General features: G+C 38.9%; 2 protein-coding genes across 4 annotated transcripts; both read right to left on the minus strand.

Annotated features, from left to right (window-relative positions):
* Positions 1 to 548: 548 nt before the first annotated feature.
* Positions 549 to 3,043, minus strand: RFESD (Rieske Fe-S domain containing). The gene is made up of 4 exons (XM_061479072.1): positions 2,914 to 3,043; positions 1,902 to 2,082; positions 1,778 to 1,812; positions 549 to 1,559 (listed from the first exon to the last, which is right to left on the minus strand). Exons 1-4 carry the CDS (start codon positions 2,989 to 2,991, stop codon positions 1,278 to 1,280), a joined length of 576 nt encoding a protein of 191 aa, XP_061335056.1. The 5' UTR covers positions 2,992 to 3,043; the 3' UTR covers positions 549 to 1,277.
* A 262-nt stretch (positions 3,044 to 3,305) lies between these two features.
* On the minus strand, positions 3,306 to 22,369 carry ARSK (arylsulfatase family member K). 3 transcript variants are annotated; one of them, XM_061479070.1, is made up of 9 exons: positions 22,211 to 22,369; positions 20,711 to 20,840; positions 18,678 to 18,837; positions 16,724 to 17,006; positions 12,989 to 13,160; positions 11,337 to 11,561; positions 9,027 to 9,251; positions 8,678 to 8,944; positions 3,318 to 3,445 (listed from the first exon to the last, which is right to left on the minus strand). In XM_061479070.1, the coding sequence occupies exons 1-9, from the start codon at positions 22,352 to 22,354 to the stop codon at positions 3,435 to 3,437; spliced, it is 1,617 nt and encodes a 538-aa protein (XP_061335054.1). In that variant the 5' UTR covers positions 22,355 to 22,369; the 3' UTR covers positions 3,318 to 3,434. The 3 variants fall into 3 exon arrangements, with proteins under 3 accessions (XP_061335055.1, XP_061335054.1, XP_061335052.1); XM_061479068.1 differs by lacking the exon at positions 3,318 to 3,445 and adding an exon at positions 6,153 to 6,758; XM_061479071.1 differs by lacking the exon at positions 8,678 to 8,944 and having other exon boundaries at positions 3,306 to 3,445.
* Positions 22,370 to 22,489: the final 120 nt, after the last annotated feature.

Consider the following 22,489-nt stretch of genomic DNA (forward strand, 5'->3'; position numbering starts at 1 on the left):
ATCAGAGTTGGACATCTAAATTTAAACATGATGAAATAAATTGATTGTGTGGTTTGCTTTTTGCATTGTGACCAGTTGGGCACAGATGTTTTGCTCTGATACTTCCCTATGCCTCTCTACTTTTAAATACATACATTTATATGAGCAGTGGTGTTGACCCAGACTTACTTACCCTTCACATACACTTTAAAAGCAAGACAGCCCGCTGCACGCACAAGAGAAACCTACAGAAGACCAGACAACTTCAAACTGAATCTGATTGTGACTGAACTTTGCAAACAGTCAAGAAATCACCAAAAATACATCCCAAGGAATTGCAGGCAGGGGAAGCCACTATGTTCAAGAGCCCAGTCTGCTCAGCACCAGGGAGGGAAACCTTCTTGGAGGAGCTTTTGGGGCCAGTCTGATATTATTCAGTGAACACACAGAGAAACCTAACTTTTGGCTCTAAACAGAAAGCACACTTTTTCAAACTTATGTATAAAAATGTGCTCGCAATAAACAAACAAAGAAAAACCCCAACAACAAAACAAGCAAGAGCCACTACATTATGTATCAGGTTTTTTATCTCCATGAGCTTCTTCTTTATCTGACAGAATCAAGAAGAACAAGCTACACATGACAAATGCTTGTCACATTATTTGATGAACTGTCAAAAGGAGTTCAATGAGGCAAAAGAATATAGATACTTCTACGGATTCACAGTAGTAATATAGAAAGAGACATTAAAAAGCTCACTAAAATATGCTTAAGCTTTGTACTTCTCTTTGTAGCACTTAATAAACATCCTGAAATTTCTTGTGTATATCTAAAAGGTTATAAATTTTCATGTCATTTATACCGAAGGCATTAGTAGTATAAACTGTTAAGTATATAACTATAACCCTTACACGACAATTTACTTAAACTATGTGATGTGTCTTATAAGCAGTATTATACTACATTCACTTCTAAAAATTAAAACAATTCTAGCATAATAGGATTTCTAAAATATCAACTATTACAAAGCACTCTGCTGTCAATTAGTCTTTTTGAAATACAAGTGAAAAAAAAAATCATTGGCACAAGATCAGTCACATTTCTGACAATGCAGAGCATCTTATCATACTCAATTTTACACATTTCAATGCTTTAACATAACATTAACACTAGCATTAACACTAGAATTTAATCTGGAGACAATCTTCACAGCCACAGCACACTTTTATTTCACAACAATGGTGCTTCGTTAGAGCATTCACCAGGATTTTGATTTCTGGCTCTGATTACTTTGCTGCTCATGAGCTGCTTATTTTTTTAATAGCTAATTCACCACCATGTTTGTACTTTTCAGCAAAATAATCAGAGTCAAAGCTTACAGAGAAATCTGGAGGACTCACATAAACGTTTCCATTGTCTATTGTGACCTTATAAATCCTTTGTTTGACTCCTTTTGATTGCCATTGTGGTGTTGGTGATGGCTCCAAAGGGTTTATTCCTTCATATAATCCTTCTCCTGTTTCCAAAGTAATTTTATACTTATGCCAAGGACAAACAATACATGCTTGACCATTGATATCCTGCAAGAACAAGAATTAAAAATAGCAAGTCACTGGCTTCCTATTCTTCTCCTGGAAGAATCTCTAGGACAAAAGATGTGTTTCCTGATTTGGCTGTATGGTTGATCGCTTACCTATTTCTTTTGATGATATACTCAGAAAGAGTATTAAAATACAATGCAATAGAGTTTTTACATGACTCTATACTACAACACATTATTTTTATTTTGCTTGCGTACCTCTATTTCTCCAAGGCATAAAGGGCCTCCTTCATCTGAAACATGGTAGAAAACATTATTAATTTATGCAGCAGGTTTTATGTTAATTGTTGCAACATTTTGATCATATGTGCAAATATCTTACGGTAGCAGCGAGAGTCCATAGCATAAAATTTCCCTTCATGGTAGAAAACAAGAACTTCTCTGCCATTGACTCTGGCTGTTACTCTTCGAGACTTCTTTATGTCATCTTCTTTGCCAATTAATATAAGACCCTCTGGCTCCACTTCAACTGTTCCTGTGCTTGAGCTGTGCAAATTCACATCCTTGAAACACAAAAAAATTAAAAAAGCCACTTCTAAAACAGTTCATGTTTGAATTTCTACACGTAGAACGCATGTCTCAGTCCCAGAGAAAACCCCAAAGCATTTAACATGTGAGATGAAAGGAGTAGAAGTTTTACAAAAGACTAGCAAACATGCACACAAAGCAAAGCACAGGAGTTTGGTGACAATGCTTGGCCAAAGTGTTCACTAATGGAACTTGGACTAGGAAAATCAGCTGCTGCAAACCTGACACCTGAGGATGAGTCAAGATAAATTCTCAATCACTATTCCTTTACTCTGCACTTTATTCGCTACCTCCCTTCAAAACCTACATGAAACAAAAATAAGGACAGCAAATGTAATTTGCTGTACTGCGTAGTTTGGCTATGCAATGGGTAGCATTTACATGTAGATACAATACTCTTTGAATAATACTATGGCTAGAAATACAAAACTGATGCAAGTTGATAAAATATTCCATCTGCAAAAGGGAAAAAAAGAGTTTATTTGGGAGTTCTATTCAACCTGGCCTCTTTAGCAGATGTGTCTCTTTAGCAAATGTATCTGCTTTTCCCTTGCTCCTCTTACATATTTCAAATGTCTAATAGCCTCTCCCAGCAGAGAACATAAGCAGTTTTATCACAAAACCTGCCTTCCTGTTAAATTTGCTTACAATACCTACTGTGTTCTAGTTCCCTCTGAATTCCCAGTACAGCTATACAACCCTAACTTCCTCAGAAAATCAGGTTAAAAAAGGTCTTTGTATATAGAGACTGAAGGGAAACCACGGGTGTGGGGATCCCACTGCAGAGGAGTGCAGAGCCACCATACCTTAGGTCCACGCCAGATGGCAATGGAGATGAGAAAGCAGATCAAGAAATGGAGGCTCAGAATAATGAGGTCCAGCATTGCCTCTCTTCACGTGCAACAGCATGTGTCGCAGCCCTTCTTTATGTGTGAACAGAAGGCAGCAGGGTTGACCCCTATAGCACCAGAGGCACAATGTATGGAGGCTCATCGTGGCAGGGCCCAGCTCTGCCAGAACTGATAAGGAGCAGGGACATGCTGGGGCTGGCCTGATAACAGAAGAAAACTCTAGGTTCTTCTTGCTACCGTTCTTGCTGTCAGCCCACACCACCACCACCTCCTCCAAGAGGGATGTGCCAAACCAAAATCCTGCTCACAGCCACGCAATACATTATGTGCTTATTCGTATTCAGCAGCTGCATGTTTATTAATGAACCGTTATACTGGGAAGACAGATACGAGTGTGACATTTTCAAGGCCAGTTGTTATCTGATTTGCGTGCAATCAGGACTGACCCTCTGCTTTCCAGCTTACAGGAACTTCCATCAAGTCTTACCTAGAAAGCAAAACACTGTCAGACTCATGGGACAATCCAGTAAGGCATTCATGCTTATTTTCTTAAAAAAATAAGCATAGAGTGCAGCAAGCTAACCACAAGAAGAAATAGTAAGAAATACATAGTAAGAAATCCCCAGTCTTTTCACTATCACCTGTTTGCTGACTCTGCCTATAAATTTTCCAAATTGGCTAAAATCTTAAAACGCAGATGCCTGTGGTTAGAAACACTCTTATGAAGACACCTCTAAAAATTGCGTATCTAAATATACACACATATAGAAATACAGACGCACATGTATATCTACATACATCAACGTACACACATATATATGTATGTACAAAACAGTATTAAAATAACACTTGGCACCAAACCTGCAGCTCACTTATTGATGACATCTCTACAGTCAGACTGGATTTTGTATACATGAATTATCCAGGCACCCCAGTTTGAAACCTGGCTCAGACTGTCAGCACAGTGTGGACCCTGCATGGCCCAATCAGTAGGCAATCAGTAGCCAATGGCTTCATATTACCGTCAAGACTTGCACGCTTATCTATAACCAGCTACAGATCAAGATCCGCCTTGGCACATCAGAAGTCCTCCAGAAGTCTTTGAGGCAATGTACACTTGTTAATGTGCTGCCGAGTCTGTTAAAACACATGGTAGCAAAAGACTTTCTTCCCTTAGAAAAGGAGCACAGTTAAGGACTCCTCATCACGAAAGACCTCTAACTAGACCCAGTTACTGCAAGCCTACTGTTGCCCCTTTTTCTCACCCATAAAGTGGACATGTACCTGCAAAGTATGAACAGAACATAAGAGATTTCAACACATAGCAGCCCAGGAGGCACTGAAAAACCCAACAGAGGCAGAAGTCTCTTGCCTGGAGAGTCGTCCGAGTCTGGGATAGGATCTAGCGAAGGGCAGCAGACCTCCAAGATGGTTTTTCACCCATTACCACCTTTTCTTCCACCTCAGCCCCTGGCTTGGTGCCATCCAGACAACACTGCCTCCACAGCTGGAACCAGATGAGCAAAGTTCTGTTTTCTCCTTCCTTTCTTTGAACAGCACAGCCACATTAAGAGTGCATCAGGAGATAGCTGAGCTTGTGACCATCCCTATCAAAAGCATGTTAAAATGGCAATCAGTCTGCCAATTTTCTCACAGTCCCTTGGAAAGTCAACTCTCTATCACACTCTGAGGTGAAATAATAACTAGTTTCGCTGGATCCTCTTTCTTCCAGGTTGATGATGGTGTTAAAACTGTTCATTCAAACAAGACATGGTGCCCGCATAACGCTCTGGGTCCCGCGCCAGAATCCCAAGCTACCAAGCAGCTACCACAATGGCACCTTATTGCTTCTGTTTAAATCCACTATGCACCATTTCATTTCAGGTGGGCAGGTGTAATTCTTGCATTAATTAACTAATTAGCTGTACAGAGTGAAGGGCTGTAACCGGCCTGCTGGATTGGATGTACAGGTATGAAACACCCCTGCTTGTGGCAAAAGTAATCTAAAACACTGTAATTGTTCATGTGAAGCATCTTTTAAGGCAGAGCAGCAACACTGTTCCGAGGCCACATCCTCATTTAGCTATAGTTTTATTAATAAGATTTCCATTACACCTACTTTACCAGCTGAATATTTTTTGTCATGTTGACACTGCAAATTAAGCCAAACCTACAATCTTCTGCAACAGAAGAGCTCTACTGGGAGTGCTAGGACTGGGCATGAATGATGTGTAGAGTTTACAGCTGGCAGCATATGCATGTCATGCCCTCAGGATGTTGATGGTAGTTCACATGTATGAAAATGACTGACAAACCAGAGCAGGTACAGTGAGAACTCTGCACCTGCAGATTGGAGCTCTGTTAAATGCTGTAATTGGACCTAGGGGGCACCTCACCAATACCTGATGGAATGGTATTGACCCTGCAAAACTGCAGCCTAGACAGTTTGCTGTTCACCATTTTAATATTATTCCCTTTCCTTTCTATTTTGACCTTCAACCAATCCATGCTGAATTGTACCTGATTGAATGATTTCAGATAACTTTTTCCAGCTAATCAAGACTACTTGTAATTTCAGTCTGTCCACAGAAGTGCTGCTAGCTCTCCTAGGGTGTATTTTCTCATGTTTAATAGAAGTATCTACTCCTGAATTCAAATTACTTTCTAAAAAGTACCAAACGGCACAGACCTTATTTGATCAGCCCTCCCCTTTTTAACTTTTGGTACCTACTACTGAGTTTGATTTTAGCCAGTTGTGAACCTAACTTACAGTAATTTCACCTAGCTTTCTTTTACCTACCTTCTATTTCCATAGCTTGCTTAAAGAAAGATCAGACGGGTCACTGCCTAGGTGCATTTAATGTCTGGATTTTCCCACTGATTTTTTTTTTTCTTACTAAGCTAGCTGCCCTGACATAGGCAGCACGATTATTTTCCTGTGATTTGTTGGCAAATTTACAGTGGCGGTCTCTTACCTCTCCAGTGATCATCTGGACCCTGTATTTACAAAAATAATCCCATTTTTGTTCAGCAGGACAGTGCTACCTCTCCTGCCTCTGTAAGCACTTGAAAGAGAGGTACAGAGGCTGATCACGCCAATGCCTTTGTTAGTCTCAGGTAAATCCTAAGAGGCTGTGTTGACCTGGCTACACCTCCTAAATACCTGGTTTGAACTGCTGGCATCCTAGCCTGTCCCCTTCTCCCTTTCATTCAAAAATTGCTCTTCAATGTTAATACTACATAATTCCCTTAGCACGTTTGAAAACAAGTTTCTTCCTGTTAGTTAGCCAACCTTGCATGCTGCAAGTCTCATTTGTGTTACAATAATGCAGATGCATTCACATAACTAAATCAGAGTAATTGATTATGACTGCATTGTTAAATGTATCTATTTTAGTATTTAAATTAGCTCAGTTCTATTCCAACACAGGTAGACTATTTATTGCAAACAGAGGCCGGAAGGCACTAGGGGGCTTTTGCCTTCTCTCTAGCTTTTAAGAACGAAGGTTCACATGCAAATAGTAACTTGGAAAAGTCAAAGGTTTACTTTTAGCAAACAAGTCAGGGTCTTCTATTTAAATAAGCATTTTAAGACTACGGGATACGAAAAGAAGCACCAGAGTAGACATACTGGCTTCAGATCAGATCACAACTGGTTGGCTCTGATACCACAGAATCACCTTGCAATGGAGCATCTCTGCCTCTTGATGCTGTAGCTCTGCTTTGTGAGCTGGCACATTCCTAGGGTTTTCTGCATTATCTGCAAACCTGCCCCCATGCACTGGGCTCCTCTGGAAACCCTTAGATACAAGAAGTTATCTCAAGGAATTATGGTAAGAAGTTTGTTTCCCCAAGTTGTTTTTCCATTTCGCAAACTGCACTTTTGTAAGCCTAACACTTACAAAGAAGTTAATCTTAAAAGCTTGTATATTTAAAAAAAGACACTGTCCACAGCACTGACAAAATACAATTTTCCCTAGCAATTTCTTTAAGCATTTTCCAGCAATTTCTTTAAACATTCAGCTATTAAAAAAGCACACACATATACCACATCCAGTTCATTATAATTTTATTTTAATATATTCTATATGATGTACTGCATTCTGTCCAGACCTCTAGAAAGTTATCCATTTATCCATCCTCTTCCCACCTGAACAAGCTTTCATATGGATGTATTTATTTTCTTTACTTATGCAGACGGTTTACATTACACTGCTGTGTTTTTTTCTTAAATAATTTCATTACTATCTGAACTCAGCAAGAATTATGATGTGCTCCGGTGCTTGCATTTTTTTTAATTATTAATTTGTTCCGTGCCTACCAAAAAAAAAAAAAGCTATCATAGCAGTAAGTAGTATAAGGTTAGCCTTAATGTTCTATGAACAAAGAAACATAAAATAGCTAAAACATTCATAAATATGTACCCAATTCTAGAGTGTTGTTTGCAAAATGCATATGGAGTACTCTGTATCAGAAAATACATACATTTTTCATGTTTATTTTTGGTAGCTTACTGCTGAGTATTTAATTACAGATTTCAGAAAGCATTTAGGTATGAAGAATAATGTCATCTGATTTATTACAACAGCGTCAATAACTGTGATCAAGAATAAGCAAACCTAACTGCTGCTACAACAATTATGTTTTCCTTCAGCAGAACAGTTACTAGCTAGATCTTACCCTTCTTCCAAAACTTCAATTTTTTTGTCCCATCCCTGGAAAAACGTGAACTGGTCTTTTTATGTTAACTCTTCCTGAAAGTTTCAATCACATCTCTTCTGTGTACATTTCAGGTTCCAGTTCTTCACCCACTGATGCACATTAAAACATTTCCCTGAAGAACCTAACTGTGTAATGGAGATTTACTCAAGCAATTTTCATCTAAAGCTATGCAAATCACACTATGACTCTTCAGAGAACTCCTCTACTCATGGATTTGGTCAGAGGGTTGTTTTCTGTTTTTTTTTTTTGTTTGTTTGTTTGTTTTAAACTTTTGACAGTGACTTGAGACCGGATGCCTCTTCACCTGTACACTTATTCAATTAATAGCCCATGCACATTATTAGACAGCAAGGAGTGGTAAGTACCAGATCCAAAAGCAAGAGAACAGAAGGCAGATCTTGAAAACATGGAGTCAACCACGTACAAAACAGGAATGGTGACACAGTAAGTACTTGAATAAACTGTATATATATATTCAGACCAATACTACTTGTTAACTTTTTGATTCTATTTTAACCGCCATAGCTTCTCTTAGGTGGATGAATGTGTCTTCACTGTGGACTTAAAATCCATCCTGATGGAAAGTTGGCTCCAGCACATTTCACTGTAACTGGTATGCCACTGCACTGAATTTTATAATCCTTGCCTCAGTCTGTCCTTAGAAATGGAAACTGCTGTTGAGTTCTAATGCTTAATATTCTGCATATTTGCTACCAGCTAAATATTACATACACACAATCAGTACTTATGTACTATCCTTCCCATATATATAAAGTGTTACAGAATTATAACATGTAAAAATCTAGATATGTTGTGCTAGCTTGTTGTATAAAATGCTCTTGGCTTTTTAAAACATAGTGGTAGTTGTTCAGGCGTTGTTGCTTTCAATCGCTTATATACGACAATAATTGTTAACACTTCAAATATAGCATAACATTACCAGTGAATAATGCTTTCATATTCTCAGTCATATTAAATCTAGATTGCTTTTACTTACTTTGATGAAGCCATTTGTCAATTGCATTCTCATATTTTTCTGGTTCCTTTAACCAGTCTTGATGCCACCTAAGGTTGGCAATAACATTTGAGTAATTCTGACCTAAACTTTGTTTCCAGCTGATAAACTGTCTTTTGTTATACTCCTGAACAGAAGAAGAAACCTTCGGGTAGTTTACTATAGAGTGGAGTATTTTGTCCAAGGAATGTACCATTGCTGGGAATTTTACAGCAATGTTTGTCAGCTCATCCGGATCAGCAGTAAGATCTGGAACAAACACGTCAGTTATGAGCCAGTTCGCACTTAAGTAAATTAATGAGTTGGTCAGGACATAAAAGTGGCAACATACCAAACAGCTGTGGAAGTACTGAACAGCCATCTGAGAACGTGATATATTTCCATTTGCCAGTTCGAAGCATGTACACGGAAGAATTTACATTGCATCCATGGAACTCACTCAATACCCATGAGGGCCGATGCCCTCTGGGTGACACTCCGTTCTCAGCCTTCCCATGTAGCAGTGGTATAAGAGAATATCCACTGAGGTTCTGTGGGACAGGAATTCTTGCTATATCTAAGCAAAGATAAACGAAGTCAAAATGCTACTGCAGTTACCGTGACTGAAAAAACCTAACATAATACTACATGTGTCTAAAAAAATTCTATTTCAGTACTAAAACATGCGTTCCTAATTATTCTAGTAGAACACAGGAACCCCCAAATACACAAATAATAATTTAAAAGAAAAACCTTAAGGAGGTTTCCAAGGTCAGCATCTTGATCAAAAGCAGTATCTGTATCTGCTGTGTCTAAGTCCATCTTTAACAGACGTATGTTAAAAAAAAAATTGGAATAGCCTCCATTGAAGCACAGTGCTTTTTTATTTTTTAATCATGGTTTTATACCCTTCCCTTCGCTTCTGCTCTAACCAAGTCAGGCAGGCGAAAGAGACTGTCATAGCATGAAATGACCCCAAAAGCTACACATCCAAAATAGTCTAACCCTTCATTTCTGTGCTAATAACGGTGCTACTCTCTTACCTAATATTCTTCATCAGTGAGTAACAGAACATTTTACAAATGGTGGCCATTACGGTTATCACCTGTAACTGGTGGGGAAACCGAGGAACAGGGTCATTTGCTTCACTGGTACAGCTGGAGATGAAGATGGTGTCAGAGGTGGAATCCATACTGTGCGCGTATGGAAAACAATGAATAACTCTATGGCCTGCTGGATGGCCCCTAGAAGATGCTGTAACTTGAAGCTCCTGAGTATCAACTCACATCACAAGTGTCTCTAACTCCCAAAGACTAGGTCAATATTAAGAGGCTGCACAGATCTCTCAGAGACATCCTGAAAAACAGTTGAGAATCCCAAGCATGTTACCTAAACTAAACCTAAACTAGTGTGTCCTAAATGGAGCATGACAGACAGTTATTAAAAATTCATCACTTTCCATGTCAAAGAGCACTATGGTAGTATTTCATCTCCTATGCCAAGTGGTGATATGCAGTGCATATAAGTTCTATGCAACAAGGGAGGAAGGGAGGAAAGAAGGAACTTAAACCACCTGACCAGTTATGTTATTTGAGGAAAAGCACAAAGAAAAAAAGAAGATTTTTAACTTTTTACATATGATACTTACATAAGTACCATATCCAATGTAGATTACTTTTTATATATATAAAAGACTTGATATCAGAATTTGGAAGAGAAACCTATTCAGATTATAGTCTATTTTCATCTGGATAAATAGACCAGAAATTTTGAGAAGAGACATGCAGATAAAGATTCTTTCTTCTGTTCTTAGGAAATCAAATTAAGACAATATAGAAAAGGATTTTTCACTGTCTTTCACTAATTGAAGTATAGTTTTATCTACTATCCCACACTTTCTCAGGGAACTGCAGTATACAGTGACAGTTCTTGAAGAGCAAGCTTTGCAGAATGCCTGGAAAAGACCATTTTCTGATTGGTAGCCTAAAAAGTCCCAGATAAAGAATCAAATGGTGATTTCACCTAATGTTTAGTTTCAGTGAGATTCATCTCTTGCATGATTTACCACAGGTAACTGCTCAAAAAATTCACTCTAAAAAATAACTGCCATCTGCATGTAAGCAATTTACTATCAGTCTTTTTTATTTGATTCTCTGCCCTACAATGAATATTGCCACATCTAAGAAGGTAAGAATGATATCCATCATCATACTGTATTATGCTTAACATGATCAATAGCACAATTCCTGTACAAAGTTGCTATAACATTTCTTCCACGTGCCCCTTTGTAAAAGACATTTCTAATGAACCTCCACCCTTTCAGGTTTAATCTCATCTCTGGATGCATTTACACTGTTAGGTATGAAGGCTATAAAAAATTATTCATATCTAAACTGCATCTGACTTTTTAATCAGTTTTCCTTTGTTTTAAGATACTCCTATATAATTCACTATAATTGTGTTGATGACAGTAACATGAATAAGGAGCATCCTGAGCTCCTTTAAATTTTACATCAATTTTTTGCATTTAAGTTCATACGTATCCTCTGCCAATAAACTTTTATATCCCACTGTGTTACTACATTGTCTCACAAAGTGGAGATGAAAGCCTGACTATAATACAACTGGGGGAAAAAAAATAATTTTAAATTACTTAACTTACCAAGCATAGTAGGATATATATCCACAAGAGATACCACATTTGGTATTTGCTGCTGTTTTTTTATGCCTGGCCCCATAACTAAAAGGGGAACATGTGAACTTCCTTCATACATGCTCATTTTATAGAACTGCCGGTGTTCCATAGCAAGTTCTCCATGATCTGCAGTGAATATAACAACTGTTTTTTTAAGAAGCCTAGTATCTCTCAGAGCTGAAATAACCTCACCTGCAACAAGAAAAAGATACTGAAAGGCTATGTTCAAAATATTCTTTCCAACTTCTGTACCTGCAAAGAGGCATGCAAACCCTGAGGAATCCTAGACAGAGGGTTGGTATCTCCTCTCTGCCTTGGAAGGCAGAGCCCAATGCATTCATTCCAGAACAACAGTCGCCAGTGAGTTGCAAGGATCTGTTGAGTTGTTGAGGGCATTCAACAACAACCATAAAATGTCAAATGTCCTGCACCACAGGACAAGCTGCATTTTTGCTATGTCACTTTTGTTTAATTTCTCGGATAACTAATGCTAATCATTTCAACAGCAGTAGAATAGGTCAGCAGAAGCTCTGACACTGCAGTTAGGGTGAAGGACTCTTGAGAGCATCCACTTTACACAGCGTAAATGGAAGTTTCTCCTTCCTGTATCTACATCCCCTCAGGAGTTCCTTGCAAATTTGTGCAATGAAGACAGGGTCAATGAAGTCAGTAATTGCTTACACATCTTTAACATTAAAGATGATTCTTGCATAAGCAGACTAATTAAAAGCTTAAAATATGTTACCAAATTAAACCCCAGTGCTGTTACTTTGCAATACCTTCATTCCAGAAGTGCCATCAGGCTCCAATTGATGTCTCTTTTTTTATTTTTAATTTTCTTTAAAATGTGGAAGAGTAATTCAGTGTCTTGATCATTCTAACATTGCTAAAAAGATCAGCTTATTTATTCATTAATTTTATATTACAATATAAAGGAATTCTTATTCTTTCATGGTCACTTTTCAAATTTTTAAATAAAATACTTGTCCTGGGTTCAGCTGTAACAGTAAATAAAGACCAATTTGCATTATAATAATTACATAATTATGTATGTAGATGTTACTGCAAACTAAAAAGAATTCTGAATGCCTAATTAGTTTTTTTTGTTTTTCTTCTCTTTAACTTTCAATAGTATGCTGCTAAGGGAAACATCGTAAGTTTACTATGTGTAATAGCTGTCATCCAGCTATATTGAAATCAATCTCCAAGGAAATCGCTTGTGCCATAAAATGTACCTTTCCTTTCAGCTCTGCTCTGCTAGTCTGTCCCCATTCCCAGTTGCTTGCACTGATTCAATTAGTACTTAATCAACGAGTACTTAGTTCCTCTTGTACACTGGTAACTGTTTTGCTACAGTTACTGGGCTTTTACAGGGTCTCTGACTGGTGGGCGTGATTACTTTTCACAGTGCTCTGAATTCACCTTGCAATAGCCTTAAAAACTATCCAGTTATTTATCATATAGACTGATTAAGCAGCATCCATGTGGCTTACTCGCAGATCTGAACTGTGTTTTGTTTCGGTTCCTTTTTTTTTTTTTTCCTAGAAGACCAGCTCTATGGGCATTTAATTACGAAAATCAGAACAAGAAAACTCACTGTAGAATGAAACATTACCTACCGAGCATGGCATCTGTCTCTGCACACATAGCATAATAAAATGCTCTAATATTTCTCACTTCTTGCTTTGTAAACTCGCCTGTGCAATTCTTAGTGTAAGATGAGTAATAGTCTACTGGATGCATCTTTGAAAGAGAAGACCACTTGGGTATTTTAATAGCTTCATAAGTCACCTAAAAATAAAAGGAAATTCACATTACTTTAGCAACTAATTAATTTTTTTAAAAAACAGATTTAACTTAAAACTTTTTAGCACAAATTCACAGTTCTCAACTTGTTGTCCAGGAAACATTAGCTTCTTTCCCATTACATGGTGCTGCCAGCTTTCCCCTTCTTCCCCTCTGCTTCCACAGATATGAAGTATTTTTAAGAGAGTGCTGTAAAAATCAGCTAGAAACTAAGGCTAGGAGCCATAAATATGTGTTCTATTAGCTGATGTCTTTTTTTAAGAGAGATACTGCAGAACAGTCTTCTGGAACTGTACTCCAGAGTAAGTACAAAAGTATTGGCGTAGTTTCATTAACTATAGGATAATTACAACTCGTATGTATCAAAAAGATCAAGTGTTTTGTGAATCCACAGAACAACATGGAAATTTACATAGTCTGGTAAGGTCTCTAGAAAAGTGGATGACAAGTCTTGACATCTTGATAAAAAGAATTCACTATTACTAGTCAAATTTTCTGACACTTTTCTATTTGTTTCTACAGTTGTCAATCCATTCAGTTATAAAGAATTCTAAGATCAGTTTGAAACCAAAATGTAGGAGCCAATCGGTTACAAACAATGATGGATTTGTATATTCAAACTGCCATGCTCACAGATACGGTGTGCTGCCATACCAGCTTTAAAGCCTCAGCATTTGACATACACGTTTAGCCTAGGCAGTCATACTGTACATATTCCTTTAAGTAAGTGCTGCATTTAACAGTTAATTACTTCCATACTGTAGACTTAAAGCACGTTACCATGAAGCAGAGATGTAGTCTTTGTATAGAAAACTTAAGTTTTTAAATTAATAAACCAGACATGTTGCCTTAATTTACATCTGGAAATCTTCTTAACAGAGCTGAGACCTAGATTATGGCACATCAACTCTAATGCCTGTGCAGCACCTTCTGGGGCTGCAGCCACAGCTCCACTCCCAGGCTGTCCCCAAACACGGGCAGCATGGTTCCTGATAAATTAACTGAGGTGCTTACTTTCCAAGCAGCTCCATGAAGCACAAAAGCAATCAGACTAAAGGTGTCCCTAGATGCATTGCATCCCTGTTTATTGGTGTAGCAGTTTAATAAGCATCAATCTCTGCTGAACCCAATTTGGTTTTGCCCCAAGGTGTGGATGGGTAACTAAGAGCTGTCTGGGGAGCTACTAGCACAGCATGTCTCTGGAGCACAAGCTATAGTTTTGACCACCAGTGCTGTTATGGACATGTGTTCCAGTACCCACAAAGTTCTACCCCCCACAACAGTCAATATTCTCTATTAAGTTATCTAGCAGATGTATTAAGTCATAGAATCATGTAGGTTAGAAAAGACCTTTAAGCTTATCAAATCCAGCTGTTAACCCAGCACTGCCAAGTCCACCACTAAACCATGTCCCTCAGAGCCACATCTACACGTCTTTTAAATGCTTCCAGGGATGGTGACTCCACCACTTCCCCGGGCAGCCTGTTCCAATGCTTGACAATTTCTTCTCTTTTTTATGAAGAAAATGTTCCTCATATCCAGTCTAAACCTCCCCTGGTGCAGCTTGAGGCCATTTCCTCTCATCCTATCACTTGTTACTCGAAAGAAGAGACCAGCACCTAAACAGTTGGTACGGCAGCAGGAGGTGAAGTGCCCATAGGGATAAAACCCAGCTTTGCAATACAGTCAGACATACCAAAACCTAAGTTTTCTTAGAGCCTTTAGAAAACAGGCTGCAAAAACAAAATCATACCAGGCAATTGCTTCAGACATCTTCCTATTGCTGAAGGTCCTTGGCTACAGAAAGTCACATTTTAGACTCCTCAAATGGTGTCTATTAGTCACTTAAGACATAACAGGACCCAAAAATGTCCCACACCATCCACCATTCATCAGAAGACTGAAAAAGGTTCTACAGGAAAAGGGTTCTACAGGACTACACCGTAGTTTTAGGGATTCACATAGTCATGAACCCTTTGTTTGTCTGACGTAATTCATAGCTAGGAAAAAAGCCATATGCCCTGAAAAAGTACTGGCTAGTGCAAAATATAGGGGACCATCTGCTTAGCAACACAGGGTTTCATAAACATACCATGTTGATATTCTGTTCTGTATTAGCTACTCAGTAAACACGTAATTTAATTCAAGTTCTTCATCTATGCAAAATTCTTCATCAGATTGATCTCTCATTTTCAAAGACTGCTTCTTCCATAGGCAAAACATGGAAGCTACATTCCGTAAGCACCATCCAAAGGTCAATAAATGGTAATATGTGGTTCACATAACTGAGTATGTGTATGTAGTGGTGGAAGAGACCTCAACAAGCTATGGAGTTTATTTACTCTAACTGGATGACAAAAATTTGTGAGAGATGTTATAACTCTGCTTGCAACTTTAAAAAAGCTAACCCCACTTCCCAAGATGTCCAACCTAGCAATTAGCACCTAGCAAGTCTTCTTTAATATCCAAGCCAGATCTTGATTTTTGCAAATGAGGTGTTCTTTTTCCCCCAGGCTTTTCCTCTACCAAAAAGCTTCTCACCATTTCCAGAAGAACCCTGTACATCCTTTTTTCTAAGACTTTGTATTCTTATTGCACCAGGATAATTTTGCAGTTTCCCAGCAGAAAAGGCCACAAGTTACATGAACTAGGGGTGGGTTTTTGTTGGTTTTTTTTTGGTGTGTGTTTTGTTTTTGTTTTTGTTTTTGCAGGGGTGTGATGTGTTTTTTTTTTGTAGGTTGGTTGGTTGGTTGGTTGGTTTGGTTGGGTGGGGGGTTTTGGTTGTTTGGGTTTTTTGTTTGTTTGTTTTAATGTAAGCATGAAGTCTTTTCAAACCCAATTCTCAGTTCTTCAGCTGCAGAGAATCTTAATGCCTTTATGCAGTGAATGCTGTTTTAGCCCATTTATATTTTAATGGCAGATAATGGCACCTGGAGACCACACAAGACAGAGAAAAAAAATTACTGCTTCTTGGAATGGAGTGCAATCTGTTAGCTTTCCACTTACGGACACAGTGGGACTTTTGTGCACTCTAAAAACATTCAATAGCAACAGTGGCACAGAAGGAAATTAACAGAAAAGTGACTTCTGTGTCTTACTACTTTACGTTCTCGGTTCATATTTTAGGAAAAGTCAATCGCTCCCTATAAAACTTAGAATGATGACATTCAGCATCATTTATAACAAGCACAATAAAAAAAAGCTACAAACAATGAACTTCAGACCATTACTGAAAAAAAAAAATAATACAGGTATGTATAGCAGTAATTTCATTTTCTGTTTAATGTGTTTTTAGCCACAGAACTCCAAACTTCTTTATTGATTCAGTAACGACTGCTAACAAAGCCTTTCCTACAACAGAAAGAAATTCTTCACTTCTAATTGCTCAACCTTAAAGCAGAAATCTAACATCTAGACCAACAATTTTCTTACTCTGCACTGACATATCTAAACTGGGTCTGACTTGGAAAGTCATGTGAGGAATAAAATATTGTTCATAACAAGTACATTTATAAATAAACTTATATTCAAATTTCATCTTCACATACCTTTTCAAGCCAATAGGGAGATGTTACAAATGTAGAGGATCCAAAATTTTCTCCTGCATAGGGTGATGGATACGGGTGTGGTAAATTCAGCCCCAAGTAAAGAACAAATGGTTGAGTAAGGTTAACGGCTTCATTCTTTATCCAATTAACTGCTTTATCAGTATTCTGCCAATCTGCTTCCATCACTCTCACATGCTTCTTATCACCAGTCAGGTTTACCATAGGTCTCCCTTCTTGGCGGAGCAGAAAGTCAACATCCCTAGTCCAAGCTTCCACACGGTTACTGAAAATACATACATATGATACACACTCAGTGGAAAAATGTGTTCTTCACCGCTTCCTTCAAGTCAAAAGAGTTAAGAATTCCTGAAGAACTTTCCTTATACTGCAATCTATTTGTAATTTCTACAATAAAGAGAATTGTTATTCAATTGATCAATATCTATTACACATCTATTTTATACTCAAAGCTTTAGCAATTTTTTTCTGCTTCTGAATCTTCTTATTTATTATAACTTCTTCTCAGAATGGTTCTTCTCACATCTACAAAATAATATTTAGAAATAGCATCTCCATCTTGTTGACCCTGCTACCCTTTCTGATATGGATTCACATTACTTCACCTGGCAAAGAGGGCATTAGGTTTTTGTTATTTAAAAAAGTCCTGTGGGAAACAACTTGCCTGGAGAGGCTGCCTTTAGAAGCATCATTCCGGTTTTGGATAACACTATTATAACATTTTTAAACACTACCACTTACAACAAAAGTCCGTAAGAGTGACTGATCTTGTACAATGGCATTCTTGTATAAATGCTATCAAGAAAAGGGAACAATGGAGTAGAATGGTGTAAAGAAAGCAAGAAGGAGAAAAAGAACACTTTAATGATTATTTTTTTAACATATTTTCTAGTATCATGACAATATTGCCTCTCTAAAATGCTGAGAAATCTAAGCTGCAGATGTCCTGAATTCTTTGCCAGAATGAATGACACCATGGCTGCCATAAACAAGGGTTGGGGGGTTGGAACAGCTCATGAAGAACTGCAGTGCATTGGACGGACCCACATTAGAGAAGTTGGTGGAGGGCTGTCTCCCATGGGAAGGACCTCATGCTGGAGCAGGGGAGGAGTGTGAGGAGTCTTCCCCTGAGAAGGAAGGAGTGGCAGAGACAGCATGCGATGAATTGACCACAACCCCCATTCCCCATCCCCCTGCACTGATGGGGGTGAGGAGGTAAAGAAAATCAGTACGAAGTTTAGCCAGATTGTAGGAAGGGGTAACAAGAAGGTGATTCAAGATTTGGTTTAATTTCTCATTATCCTACTCTGACTGCTAACTGGCAATAAATTAAATTGATTTCCCTTAGTCAAGTCTGTTTTGCTTGCAACAGTAACTGGGAGGTGATCTCTCCCTGTCATTATCTCAGCCTACAACCCTTTCGTTCTATTTACTCTCCTCTGTCCAGCTGAGGAGGGCAGTGACAGAGTGGCTTTGGTGGGCACTAGGCATCCAGCCAAGGCCAACCCAGTGCAACAGCGTAAGTCTTTGAAAAGGTGTGACCTTCAAAGAAAAAAAAAAAGACAAAAAAACACGTCATGTTTTGTGATGGTGGATTTGATACCCAAGCTTTATCAAATATGTTTTCCTACATTGCTGGTATAATACAACCTGGAAGTCTCAAGACACCGTTTTTGAACTTCACTTACAGAGCAATGCCAATGATCAAAAATAACCTTCATTCATATTGGGCAAAACCACAGCCTTGATACTCACCTTCCATCTACAGGTAAAAGCCATAGGGCATCTGCATGGGATACACTTGGTTGTGCACAAAGTTGCTAAATTTCTTTCACATGAAAGCTACTACCATTTCAGAGATAGAAACCACTTGCCAGACAATTACATGATTAATTCAGTCCTGCCTGTTTTGCAGGAGGAGAATCTATCTGATTACCTTACTGAATGATGTCCAGAAGTATAGTCCAATTTCCCATACTTCTGTGTGTGGTAGCCATGCTTCTCCATGAGATCCATCCATGTTACATAACCTGGATCTAGACCTTTGAAGTTATTCCAAGACTCTGTTAAATGCGTGAAAAGACCACTCCACATCGCTGGGGAGAACAAAGAAATGGGTTATGGTTTTCGATGAGGTGGTACTTCCTATCTAAATGCAAGTTACTTGAGAAGCGATCAATCAGTATTTTTGTGGCAAAAAGTCCACATGTACAAAGTATTACACTTCCAAATCTTACTTTCATCATCAATACAAATAACAACATTTACTAAAATAATCCCCAGAATTACAGAAGGTCCCATCCAGGTGCTATGCAATCATTAAATAAAGGTTTCCCGTAGATTAGGAAATATTCCTATTAATTGCAGACAGAAAATGCCATGGTAGTACAGATCCTGATGAAACAGTCATCTATTTACATTTACAGAGTATTATCTGCCCTTACTTCAGTTAAATTTGAACATGAATTTAAAGTCTGTGGAGGGAATTAGTGAATATTATTTTTACAAATAATATATGCCCTCAGTTTTATCCTCTTTAGGTAATTAACTTCACTATCAGCTCTAGAAAAAAAAACAGATTATTAAAGAGGCCAAGAAGAAAAGAAACCAAGGGAAGACTTGCAAAGAAACTGTAAGTATTGTATTTATTAGTGAATTCCTGTGTTTCTTTGCAGATTGTTGAGAATCATTCACTCTTCCCAATTCTAAGAGTCAAAAGGAGTCCTAAACCGGAACGAACCTGTTCTATTCACAATGGAAATATCCTGTGTGGCAGCCCTACCTCCGTACCATGGCAATACTCCTACCTCCCCCACCCTAAAATCCTCCTTCTCACCATCTCTTCTAGTGTGATCTCTGACACCTCCCCAACAGATGTACCCTCAGCTCCTTGGACGTCTCCAAGCCACTGGCTAAACAAGAAATGTCCTGCTAGTTCAGAGCTACACTTGTGATGACTGACAAGTGGTCATGATGATGTTGGTGGACCACCTATAATGATAAACAGAAATGATGAACTGTTGAATTCATCATGCAGTATCTTCTTCACTGGGAGCAGTAGCTGCTATTTTCACAAAACTTCTTAGAAAAATATACAGTTACTATTCTCAGCAACAGAGATTATCTGAAAGATGCAAAAATTGAGAAAACACGACTGATGTCACGCTCATGTACTCTCACTTAAGATGAGGCCCTGAAAACAGAAAAGGGTACCAGTAAAAGGTTATCAGTAAATAAAGTACTAAAAAATTAATCTGACAGCCTGTGCCTGCTGCAATCAGGATGGGATGCTTGTTCCAGTGTATGCTTGAGAGAAAGGGGGATCTTCCTTTCCTTCCTTTAAATTTCATTTACAACTCCCAAGGGGTCTTTGCAACAACTGAAAGGTCTAGAAGCATTTTAAGAGGCAAACTTTGCTTCCTTCTAACTTCCCAGCAAATTCTGCAAGAGGGAAATTGAACACAGGGCAACTACTGCAGCAAGTATATTCAAATATTCAATTAAAGCTACTGAAGAATACATAATGCATTCAGCACACTGCTTGGAATAAATGCCATTGGAAGGCAGTACTATTCATCTGTTATTATGTAATACTATTTCCTGAGACAGGAAAGAGAATTATTAATTTTGCATTGGGGAGAGCAGTTCTGAATGTAGCTTTAGCACTGCAGCAGACAGACTGATGATTTTTCTTCAAATCCAGAAATATTTTTTTCAAATAGTAACGCTGCAGTGGAATTTGCAAAAAGATTTGTGAGCTCACACATAGCTTGGAAAAGAAGAAACAAACAAACAAATAATGAGAAACAGAAATGAGATACATATAAAACATGAGTACCCTCTATAAATTCAGACACAAACGAAAATAAAATTGGGTCTTACTGATAAACAAAACAAATTCCCTAAATTAAATCCTTCAAAATTTCCCATTATTACCATGTATTTAAATTGACACATGCTTGGTCCTACCTGCACGGGAAGGACAACAAATTGGAGAATTGGTATAGGCATTGAGAAAGACAGTGCCATATCTTTTCATAAAATTTATGAAAGGCAAATCCACAGTCTGATTTCCAGGATAAAACGTCAAGCGTCCATCCTGCATAGAAAAACAGTATATAAACAGTATGAACTCAAACTACTGGCTACATTAATTCATAGTTTTATTACCTTAACTTGCATTACTCAAACGTTGCCAATTCTACTCAGGTATGGAAAATAAAATGTTGAGAAGCTATAATTAGACTAATTTAATGGATAAAGAAAAGTGTTACATAAAGGAGATGAGGCCTTTTTCATTGTAAAATTATTTCCTTTCTACTGCTATACACATTCTGATGTCCAGTTCTTATGGTAGTAGAGTCCCACCATGATGTATTCAACAGGGATAGCTATGGTGAAAGGTGACGAGAAGCCAGTCTGAATCCTGATGCAGATGTGTGCATTGGCATGTATTTCTGTGAAATCAGAACTGATCCTTCATCTTTTTCCTTCTTTTAAAGGTTTATCCACACATCTCTGTGAACTTACTCTACACTCTGGACTGGAAAAGTGGCAAGACAGCTGAGTTTAGAATACAAGAGTTACCAACTGTCTCAGTAACATGGGAGGCCTGTCTTCAGTTGTAAGCAAGGAAACATACCTGGTATTTGTGAATTAAAGATCTTTCCTACCTGTCTAGAGGTTAAAACGGCTGTATCAATAAATCATTTAATAAAGCCACTAGAAATCCATAAAAACATATATACTAGTTCCTTTATCCTTTTAGCTGTAGATATACATCCAAGCAGCTTATTGTAATATTTGTTATACCAAACAGTGCAAGTATGATGCCCAACAGCTTAACTCAGTCATTTGCTCTGTGATTACAGACATTCTCCATCCCATCCCTAAAGTTCTTAGGATTTACAATGGCAAAACCAACAGGCTGTAGTGACCTTAATTTCCATTTTGCTTTCTAAGCCGAGAGAAAAGCATTAATTTCTTTTACACACCATCTCTGTCCCATTAACTGCTGCCCTGCTCTACAGCCCGGCTGACATGCCTCCCTCTACCGTGAATTGCGGTGACAAGCTGGAGATACCACAGCTGACACCCCGTACCACACAAGCAGAAGTCTCTGACTACTGTAATGCGCCCGTTGAATACGTGCAGCACACTCCCGTTAAGAAAGCCGAGTCTGGTTTACAATACAAGAGTTACCGACTGTCTGAGCGACACGGGAAGCCTGCCCTCATTACCCCAGGCAAGCCTTCCACCCCGTAGAGGTGGTGGAGAATAAAACCCAGCCCTGTAGCCTATGGCTGTAGAAGGAACAGGCACGGAAAAGTCCTCTCTGCTATTAGATATCCTCGAAGGTCCCTCTCCCGCCGGCATCTGCGAAACGCCGCCGAAGCACCGCTGCCGCTCTGCCACCCTCCTGCCCTCCCTCACCGCGGCCCCGGCCACTACCGCGCCCAGGAGCCTCACCAAGGAGTCGCAAACCACCAGCACCACGCTGGGCCGGGGCTGGCCCACGGGGGCGCCGGGCGGCGGCCTCGCCCCGGCCCAGGGCGCGGCGGCCATAAGGAGCAGCACTAGCCCGGCCCGCCTCAGCGGCAAGGCGCCCGACATCGGCCCGGCTCTGTGACCTCCCTCTCCCGGACAGAGGGATGCGGCAGTCCCGAAGACCGATCCGGCCCCACCAGAGGATCAGCCGCCTCAGCAGAAGCGCTCACCACATCAGGGTACGGCTCCGAGCGGCGGCAA

The sequence above is a fragment of the Pezoporus flaviventris genome, unplaced genomic scaffold, assembly GCF_033815535.1.
Source record: "Pezoporus flaviventris isolate CSIRO_AGI_PZ_B2104156 unplaced genomic scaffold, CSIRO_AGI_Pfla_v1 ptg000141l, whole genome shotgun sequence".
NCBI classification, from domain to species: domain Eukaryota; kingdom Metazoa; phylum Chordata; class Aves; order Psittaciformes; family Psittacidae; genus Pezoporus; species Pezoporus flaviventris.

Excerpts from the sequence above, each read along its gene's own strand:
- RFESD (XM_061479072.1), bottom strand. The coding sequence starts at position 2,991 with ATGCTGGACCTCATTATTCTGAGCCTCCATTTCTTGATCTGCTTTCTC. Across the intron at positions 2,083-2,913 it reads CCATCTGGCGTGGACCTAAG|GATGTGAATTTGCACAGCTC; the intron begins GTATGGTGGCTC and ends TTGTGTTTCAAG. Across the intron at positions 1,560-1,777 it reads TATGCCTTGGAGAAATAGAG|GATATCAATGGTCAAGCATG; the intron begins GTACGCAAGCAA and ends TTGTTCTTGCAG.
- ARSK (XM_061479068.1), bottom strand. The coding sequence starts at position 22,354 with ATGTCGGGCGCCTTGCCGCTGAGGCGGGCCGGGCTAGTGCTGCTCCTT. Across the intron at positions 20,841-22,210 it reads TGGTGGTTTGCGACTCCTTG|GATGGACGCTTGACGTTTTA; the intron begins GTGAGGCTCCTG and ends TTTTCTATGCAG. Across the intron at positions 6,759-8,677 it reads TGACAAATGGCTTCATCAAA|GGTTTCCAGAGGAGCCCAGT; the intron begins GTAAGTAAAAGC and ends CTTGTATCTAAG.